The sequence below is a fragment of the Mus pahari genome, chromosome 18 (assembly GCF_900095145.1).
Source record: "Mus pahari chromosome 18, PAHARI_EIJ_v1.1, whole genome shotgun sequence".
Classification (NCBI taxonomy): Eukaryota; Metazoa; Chordata; class Mammalia; order Rodentia; family Muridae; genus Mus; species Mus pahari.
Window position 1 is genome coordinate 55,555,648 of NC_034607.1, and position 10,684 is coordinate 55,566,331.

At 33.5% G+C, this 10,684-nt stretch overlaps 1 protein-coding gene across 31 annotated transcripts in view; it reads right to left on the bottom strand.

Annotated features, from left to right (window-relative positions):
- Nrxn1 (neurexin 1) overlaps positions 1–10,684 on the bottom strand; it is a 1,070,033-nt gene that overhangs the window by 126,690 nt on the left and 932,659 nt on the right. For 20 of the 31 annotated variants that reach the window (XM_029531581.1, XM_029531578.1, XM_029531577.1 and 17 more), the window contains 2 exons: positions 4,564–4,653; positions 2,884–3,203 (listed from right to left, as the gene is read on the bottom strand). In XM_029531581.1, the coding sequence (XP_029387441.1) occupies positions 2,884–3,203; positions 4,564–4,653 (410 nt within the window). The remainder of the gene's footprint in view (positions 1–2,883; positions 3,204–4,563; positions 4,654–10,684) is intronic. The other 11 variants (XM_029531592.1, XM_029531593.1, XM_029531589.1 and 8 more) reach the window with 1 other exon arrangement.

The window sequence follows — 10,684 nt, forward strand, 5'->3', positions numbered from 1 at the left end:
TCTGTAATGGTTTGTATATTCTTAGACCAGGGAGTGGCACCATCTGGAGGTGTGGCCTGGTTGGAATAGGTGTGTCACTGTGGGTGTGGGCTTAAGACTCTCACCCCAGTTGCCTGGAAGTCAGTCTTCCAGTAGCAGCTTTTGGATGAAGACGTAGAACTCTCAGCTCCTCCTGCACCATGGCTTCCTGGATACTGCCATGCTCCTGCCTTGATGATAATGGACTGAACCTCTGAACCTGTAAGCCAGCCCCAATTAAATGTTGTTTTTATCAGACTTGCCTTGGTCATGGTGTCTGTTTACAGCAGTAAAACCCTAACTAATACAGAGTCCCAGTGACTCACTTACTACAAAGAGGCAACAATGCCAACATGCATTAAAGCTTATTAGTCTATCATATCACAGGACACTGTCAACACAGGACACTGCCTGTGTTGAGAGTAAAACCCAGTTTCTGATTTGATATGCTATTCCTATTATACTATATTTTCTATAAGAAAAAAATTACTAATGTTTACAATTATCTAGTCTGTATATAGTATGCAGAATAATACTGAAGGGAAGAATAGAAAATATCAATGATATGCTATATAGGTAATATTTTGGGGATGGGGAGAAATTATGATATTGATTTTAAAAACATATGGAACATTAACAATAAATAAATTTAATTTAAAAAAACAACAGAAAAAAATTTAAGATGATTTGATGTTTTCCTTCCAGTGGTTTACATACATATCCATGCAGAGGTAATTCAAAATGGCACACAGCATTCAGCAGATACACTTTTTGCACAGTAGTCTCCAACATCAAATAGCTCTTCACATCCTAAACATGAGTCGTGCTGATATTTTTCATTGTGAGAATAGCCTTAAAGGAAGTAAGTCTTAGAGACATGTCCACTTAATTATGCTAGCAAAACAAGATGTATAAATGTTATACAACCCATTGTCCTAGTCAATATCGTTTTAATAAAGCCATTTCATCTCAGTAGTCATCTCTAGTTTGTATTATTCTAAATCATGAAAGTTAAGACATTAATATAAAAACTAATCATCACTCAGAAGAAAGTATTCTTTTCATCTCTTAAAGCATATTCACTTTTAAGTGGAAATGTAGATGGAGTTCTGTAGATGGTATTCTGAACGTTCCAATATTCACTGACTGTGAAACCTGAAATACATTACCCACTCCTTGCCCTGCAGGATAGCTGAATCCATGTCAGTTCACCTATTTGAAATGAATCCAGTTTAATTCTGGGGGATCAAAAATCTGTTTCCACATTTTCCAAGCATGGCACTACTCTTAGATACATTGTTGCTGTCATATAAGTGGCTCAGTACTCTCACTGAGGAAACTACAGTTCGACTGAAGAAGAAAGTACACTGTGGATGTAGAAAAATGAAATGACCCTCTTGGTATCCAATTTAGTGAGGGACTTGATAAAATCAGGCAGATGCAGTCACTATGGACAAAGTTTAATGACAAATGTTTCACTTAACCTTTTAAAAGTAGGTAAAGTTTTCAATAATCAATGTTTATTAGGGTATGTCCTATGAGACAGCCCAATTTAACTTGTGTCCAGATACAAATAAAAAAGAAAACCCAAATGAGACAAAAATGGGTGAATACTATTATAAAATATACAATAGAGTATTCTACCATATTTATAAATTTATATTTCAAATTTTAGTCAGTTTTCTTCTTCATAAAGTTAAGTGCTTATTTGTTCTCTTTCATTTCCTATCATTCCATCTTATTTAAAGTAAAAATCAGAACATATTTTTCTTTTCCTTTTAAATATATCTTAATGAAATAATAGAGTATCAACACAAAAAGAAGTTGCTTCCTAGAGATTTTTTTTCCAGATCTGATAATCTGCTTCAAATAATTGATCCAAAAGCTGATTTTAAAATGTTTGCTGTCATTTGTTTACCTTTTAGAAATACAGTATTCTAGATAAGTAAGGGTCATCTACTTGACAAATCGTCATGTGGTGCCTACTGAAGATTTTCATTATTGAAAGCAAAATGAAACCACCAATCACATATCAATAAAGACCTCCTATCATTTAATAGTATCTGAACAGCATTGATAGCATTTAATTAGTCTTTGTCACTTTTTTCTGATGTAATGCCAATGGCTAGTGCATCATCTATGCAAACAATAAGTATTTTACCACTGAATTTATAAACTTTTAAACTATACCAATGTCACTTAAAATTCTACTTTTCAAAATTTGTAGACATAAAATTTAAGAATTAACTCATTATAGTGAATTCTATGTGTGATTAATTACATATCATAAAAATACATTCACTCAAGACAACTTAAGTAGTAAACTTTACATCTTCACCATCAGACAATCCAATGAACATTTTTCTCAAATAGAAAATAGACTCATCATTCACCACAAAATTCACACACTTAAACTCCTATTTTGATGAATTGCTATGCTGAAATAAGCAAAACCTTTCAAATATGCCAGTATTTTCCTTGTTTGTTGACCTTAAAATTAATGTTTTTACATAATTAGCAGATCTATGCTTACCAGTAGTTCTAAGCCAAGGTGATCAAATGAAGTTTGCCTCTAACCAACACAGAGCCTCTTCCTTCCTTTCCTCCTTCCCTCCTCTCTCTCTCTCTCTCTCTCTCTCTCTCTCTCTCTCTCTCTCTTTTGTTTTTTGATTTTTTGGTCTGCAGACTTCTCATCAACAACATACCCATATCTTATATTCATACAAGATGCAACACACTTAATTTCCAAGAAAGACGAACACAGAGATCAGAACAAAAATTCTGCTTAGAAAAAAACACTTATGTAGAAAAGGCTACGTTTGTGATCACAGGTCCAAAAGGAAAGGATGGCATGCAAATGCTCACCTGGCTGATGGGTTCCTTTGTGGGGGGCTTTCCTCTTCTAGCTGTGCTGGTAGCCAGGGTTGTGGTAGTCTCCATGATTGAGGTGGACATCTCAGACTGCATGGCAGTGGCTGTCGACTCAGTTGTCATAGAGGAAGGCACTTCACCGACCAGCCTCACATTCCCCACTATGGCGATGTTGGCATCGTTCTCTGCTGCCATATTCAGAACTTTCAAGCCATTGTAGTAAAGCCCAGAGAGCTGGCCCTGGAAGGGCTGGCCCTGCTCTTTCCCGCCAATTATTATGGTTGCTTGGCTATTGAAGATTGTGAGCTGACGCCCTGTAAAAATAATATTACATACATGCAAAAATGTTGATTGTGAACTCTACATACTACAAAGGATGATAAAACAGATTTTTCATGGGGTGGATAATGAGAGCAATAAACTATAAGAGAGGCGTTTGGCTCATAATTCATTGCTTAGAAATGAGGTGTCCATGAAATGCATAATTACTGGCAAATACTTATAAATTGTCAACATATTATAATGTAGTGCTTTTGCTAAAAGACCAATCAAACATATATACTACAAATCAGTTTTTAGTGGATCCTATTTTTCCTTTGCCTAAAGAACTTATTATTGGTCTCTCAAATTTAAATTGCTAAATTTAAAAAGTATGACATTTCTAACATTTCAAATATTTGTTATCCTAAAATAATCTCTGAAATAAACTAACAAATAGGAGCTAATGACTAATTTTAAATTTTATCACAAAGGTTTCATAATTCACACAATGTTCATACAACTCTACATGCTATTCTTTAGAGATATTTATATTTTGGAAGGCAATAATCCATTGTTGCTTCAATTATTCTATTTTTCAGCAAATCACACTGAAAGGAAATGAATGGTTTATACTGAGCTTGTCAGAGACAAAAAAAGTTTCAAAAATATTTTTCTGATTGGCTTTCAGCAAGTCTATCAAAACAGAATAAAATAAAATGAAATAAAAAAATAGCCTCAAATGTAAAAAGCGGCTTCAGGAATGAAACACAAACCAATGGAGAAATCATGGCACATTTCCATCAAACAAGCCTAGCAATAGCACCATTATCATCAGATGGAGACTCCAGCATGGGCAGAGTTACCTCTGCTCATCAGGCATGCACACAACTTTAAGTTCAGTTTAATTAGGTTTTGTTCCCAAATGTTCTCAGAAGCTTGCAAACGTTAAAGGGACTTCATTTTGATTGGCAATCCATATTGCCCACTATTTAAGATTCCTAGAGTTTAAACAAAGATTTTTTTTTTCAGGACCATGATAAAGATATCCGAACTACATATATTTTAGTTAATAATTTAGAGGCTGGACCATGGATATAATCTATAAACGATTTATCATTTTTGGTTAATGTTTGCTCTGAGTGCCTTCATAGATTGAGTTAGTGGATTATATTTAACAGTCCCTTTAACCTTAAGTTAACTGGGTAAGATTATTAAACCGTTGGTACTTCTAAAAATGTATAGAAATTATTATACAAGGTATGCAAATATTGCTATCTACATTTTACTTTTTTAAACTTGTTTTAATTTAGTTTTACGGAAAATTTATTTTTTATGTTTATTAGTGTTACAATGAAGTACTACTTGGTTATGTTCAAATTATTTTTTATTTGAAGTTTTAATCAATGTTTTTACCTTTGTCGAGTAGCCATTCATCAACTACTCGACCAAGTCGATATGGAATTCGCTGTCTAGCAATCGCCAGGCGCTCGTTATCATTGTTTCCTTTAAAGTTTAAAGAGACATTTCATTGGTTAAAATCTGTAAGGTCAAAGGTTAAAAGTTAATACTTAAAGCTTGAGCTATACAATTGCCACATGATTTTTTGAAATTTGGAATTTTAAAAAGTTCTACCTAGAGCATTTCATGTTTCAGACTTGTCATTCATTCATTTATTTTATTTTAGCAAACAAAATTATTCCTATGTTAATTGAAAATTAGAAATCTGCATTTGAGCTAGGTTATTATACTTATGTTATAGACAGACCCGAACAACCAATTTAAACAGCATATAATAGCTTTACAAAAAAAAAAAATGACCCTTGACCTCAGGGTTTTGTCTTTTTGATGTTTCTTATTAACTAGTTATACATGTTCAGCTACAACAGGTTTAAGTTTTCAAAATACATTCAACCTCTTATTCCAGATTAGTAATTTATGAACACCAGATTTAACACCATCTTTGACACACTAAGCAGCTGAAATAGGCCTAGCATACTCTATTTCCTATTAAGACAATATATTTGCTTATTCGTTTCATTTAAGAAAACCACAAAGTCCAAACAGTTCTTGTGCACTCTACCAAAGTCAGTTTGTCAATCACTTGTACATTATAAGAAACTACATGTGAGTTAGGAAAGGCTTTGACAAAAGTGATTTTTATATTAGCATATTTCAGTTTCATTTAAAGCTTAGTACACTGAAGCAAGCATACAGCATTTGAAAAAATTTTATTTATGTCTTTTTGCATTCAAATCCCTACTTACTATTAAGTTATTCTCTTTTAAAAGGTGTAAGAACTTAATGCACAAGCGAAGCTGTACACAGTGGCTCTTAGCCACATACCTAAACTAAATGAAAGTCTTGCTTCTCTGAATAGAAAACATTATCTGCTACAAGCTCTGTTCATATTGACCTTGATTTATGCTTGCAAATAGATGAGTGTTTTCTTGATCTAGAAAGTACTTAAAAGTCTAAGCTACTGTCAGTGCTCAGTACTATGCAGTGAAAGACAAGGGCTTTTTTAATTATTATTATTTCATCATAATTATGTAGAATAGAATTTGGAGTTGAGACATTTCATCAATAGCTTGAGTGAAAATTAATTGTTAAAGAAACCATAAGTTATACTATTAACCTATATAGAAAGCCTTAAGTATTGTGCTAGAGAAGAAAATAGATATAACCTTCCCTTAGATTTATAATTATTTATAAGTGGTTTTTGTGTTTTATGCTAATGTTGTGATGTATTATACTTACCATAATAAACCCACCCTAATGTAGCTCACATGCTTTTGGAGAAGGAGGAAAGAACATAAATGCATCATTCAAATGTCTATGTCACTGAAAATATTTCACAAATTAATAAACACATTAAAATGTAAACAAGGTTGAACTAAATATACATTTCATGGTAGCACTGGGCTGTATTAATCTGGATAATGTAATTATGTAAATGTTGGAAAAGTTATATTTCTTGATGTAGAAATGTAATCTTGATATACTGATAACCTTTTAAACAATTATATAACAGAGAAAAATTTCCAAATTTATTTTTTAAATGTTCACTGTTTGTATTCTTTTTATGTGCCTGCATCTATGTATAATTTAGAAATATGCATCTTACTATTTCCTGTTCTAGTGCAATGCAATTGTTGATATGAATTTGTATAATGATTGTGAGTTTACATGCCTAGATTGAAAATAAAAATTAGCTTTTTAAAACATATATTATTTTGTTTGTGGATTTCTTTTTTACCCTATATTCATTGCAGTCTTCAGGGCATAACTTGCCTTACAAACTTGATGATTCCATGGTTCTTTATGGTAAAGATTACCCATTGTTCTAAATAATCCATATGTTCTCAGACAGTATCCAAAACCGCCTAGCTAATAGGACTGTCCTTAACATCCTCATGCATCTCTCTGCAATAAATCCTACTGACTCACTACTTAAGCACACCATGAACAAAACTTAACCTTTGTCTTTAGGAGAAAATCTTCACCCTTTAGCGATATGTCTGTGTGCTGCCAGGTCTATTATTATTCCCCTTGCTTACCTTTGCTCCATCTCATGGTCATCTCTCATTTGCCCTCCTTTTGAACTGTACAAGGTTTCCTTCAATTCTCCTATAGCTCCACTTTCTTCCTTCTTGTCTTTTTTGTCTATAGAATTCCTAGGATATAAGCTAAATCTACTCAAAGTATTTATTGCCCATTAATGCAGTAGTATTTGCTGTTCAAGTATCATAAAGCAGGGATGGTGGTGAAGCTCTGTGGTACAGTGCCTATCAACATGTGTCAGATCCTACATTCCAGTATAACACCCAAATACACCCCCCTCTCTCTCTCTCACACACACACACACACACACACACACACACACACACACACACACACACACACACACACACACACACACACACACACACCTACACACACATACGCACATGACTCATAAAGTAGATGTTAGTGCTAATACATTCTATACATGGACTAAGACTTATCAGTCCATTCTTATTTAATTGACATTGAAATAAGAATAGGACAATAAAGCTCTGAAATAAAATATTTTATGTGCTATCCAATATCTAGCCTCTGGTGTGTCCTAGTGTTGTGCAAAATGCATGTTGACCGAGAAGTAATACCACTTGTGTTTTTCATTTTTTTAATTGCATGAAGAGCTAATAAGTAATTTGGTCAGAGAGAATCTCTAATGTCAATCTAATTATCTGATTAACTATGCACATAGAAGAAATGAGAAATTATGTATATATTTATATGCATAAATGAATTTAACTATGAACATAGAAGTGAGAAATTATGTATATTTTTATATGCATAAATGAATTTATGTATATTTTGTATGCATGTATGTGTGTTTCTGTACCTGCATCTGCATATTTGCTGAGACTTTCATTTTCTATAATTAATTTTAATGATTATGTCTTGTAAAGGAAATGAAATATAGACTCTCCAAGAGCTACTTACTTCCAAAGTTTATCAATAATTATATTTTGGTCTATAAAGAACACTGATGGCTTTTCACTAAGTGAAAACAAAAAGAAACCATAGTTGGTCTCTCGAACATTAGGCAGAAAATTATGGATTGCAGGGTGACAGTATTCAGGAACTTGGATTATTTTCTGGACTTGCAAGCTCTCATTATAAACATCCTGCCAGAGTCTAAAAATGTCCTATGCTTATCCAACAACAGAATATAATGAATCACCAAACCTACAACTGAATTGTATCTGTTCTGAAAAATAAACTTTTAATATATAAACTAAAGAGTGTAGATGACCATTTAGAGACAAGAGAATAATATATTGAATAGATTTTATGTTTATTGAATTGTTCTACTGACATATACAGATTCTTTTAGTCAGTGCTGACAATGATCATAGACCAAGAGAACCTTTTGTTCAACAGTTTGAAAAACTGAGATTCAAACGGATGATGTGATTATGTGTGGCATCATGGGTAATTAGTTGTATATGAGTCCAAAGCAAGTGTTTGGCACACTTATGGGTGAAGGCAAGGTTTTTTACCTGCCTGAGTCATGAAAGCTTAGATTCTTCCCAAAGCATTTTCTCATATAATGAAGGATGCCCTGGTCTGGTCTATAAAGTGTCTGCCCATAAACTCTGGAATGAGATTATCCTCTTGGGAGATCTGCAATCTGCCACAAATCCTCATGGATGCACAAAAAAAGCTATTATAACCATCTCCACTTCACATATACATTGTAAAGTATACATTGTAAAGTAATCAAGTCATTTACAGCTGAGAATCCCAAAAAGAAAAGAATTTAAATGTCTTCCTTTGATAATGAAGCCCTGCCATGCATAACCACTTGGGGCATCAAATGTTCCCAGCATTCCTTGTGTTTAAACCTAACATGGAAAACAAGCAGCAGTCTAAGCTATCTAGTAAATTTACTGTTTTGTTTTATTTTTTATAGAAACCCACTCCATAGACAAGTAGGAAGGAGAGAGGACCTAAGCTGTGACTCAAAAGACCTTGTACTACACTGGCTGAAGAAAGGAGGGACAGAACCTTAAAACACATTAGAACCCACCGTGCTTAGACTTCACATTCTATTCTCTTATCTGTTATTTTTTCCTCTATCTATTCCTTAAATTCTTTCATTATGTCGCATAATAAGCCAAAGTGTACTATCCTTCCTAGATAAAGCAAAGTATGTTCTATCCTTTCTAGATTACCTCATTTCTCCAAAAGGCCACAGTCCTTCTTATTTAGGTTCTATAAATAAACCTTAGTATTTCTGTTCTGTGTTTGTTTGTTTGTTTGTTTGTTTGTTTGTTTTTGGATTGCTGGATATATATGAGCTTAGCTATCTGATTCTACAAAGTAAATTCCTGAGCACTGCTCTAACTCTGGATGTTCTGAATCATGAATGCATCATAGGTGTCTCACTGTAGGAACACATAGACTTTAGGAACGCAATGGACAAAATCAACTGGTATAATTCAACATTCCAGACAAGACATGGTGTGCCATGAGCCTATAACTATGAAGTATGCAAACTTCAGATATTCAGAGAGAGTGATGGAATAACAAAGAGAAGATGTGCTGAGAAGATATGTTGCGTACAAAGTGTTTTCATACTATCACATCCTGTGTTTCAGTGACTAATCAAGTAGACATGTGTAATAATGAAGAAGGTTTAGAACTGATAACTTCCTTTACTTTTATAACAACTTCAAACTTCCAAAATTTCTTAAATAAATACACTTTCAATAATATGTGATATGTAAAGTAATTAATGATATGTCTGATTAAATATTTATGTCATTATACATAAATAAATAGGATACACAAATTTTAAACACTAAGTAAAATGTGATACAAATTGCAAGATTTTAAAGGTAATAATATTGTCTAAAATGTCAATGGGTTATAAATATCACATTTATAAGTATTTTATCTTTGTTCACACTGCTTCCTTACAAAAACACACAAGCATCTTCTGTAAATTAGATTCAGTGTCTTAATGCATTGCTACATCCTGAGGTCTGCTCAGTTAGAGTACAGAGCAGACATCCACAAGCAGGCAATGCTCTGCTTATAACTAGTGCTTCAAAAGTCACTCCAGCTTCATCTGTGAAACAGCAAATCAAGACACTTCTGCAGCCTTTTTAAGTGTTATTTTTTGTGAGATGGCTATGATGTGGGCACAGAAGACCACAGGGTTCAATGGTGCTTTGGAGAAGAAATTATAAATAGTGCACACCTAACTGGCATTTCCCTTTCAAGTCCCTCTTTTCTATAGATCAACATTGAGATATCTAGTTTTACTATATATGCAGATTTGTAGAATAACTTGTTCCTACTAGCTATGAACAAAGCATTTTTTTTCAGATATTGTCCCATCAGATTAATTACAAATAAAACCAGCCTTGTGAATTTTCTCACCCATGCTTATATGGAATAACATCTTCCCTTATCTTTCATATGGTATCTGTTTCCCAATACAAACAGACAGGATATCATATGAAAAACTACCAGCGGTAAATGAAAGCAGCAAGGAAAAGCAGATAAGCAAATACAAAGCCTACCTTGATACATTTAAGGTCGTGCATCGTTGTAGTGCATGCTAAAGAAGTACCTTGTTCTAACTGTGTAGCATTTAAGATATAAAAATTATTTAACAGCTACAGCAATAGAAAGACCACCATTAGATATATTACTGATTGAAGTAAAGGAAATATAAGGCAGCCAGTATCAACTCATGAATGGTGTTTTGTTATTTTATAGATATGAGATTTTGAACACTTTCTGTACCACGATGTCATAACATCTAAACTTATCCACTACAATAAGAACTTAATAGAAATATATTCTCTGAGACTTCTTCTCCTAGTTCTGATTTATAAGGAAGCAGAGAGTACAGCATGGATGGAATTTCCACCTCTCCCACAACAATTTTCTCCAGATTTTCTGAACATTCAATTTCTTTTTCCCCTTTCCCCTTTCCCCTTTCCCCTTTCCCCTTTCCCCTTTCCCCTTTCCC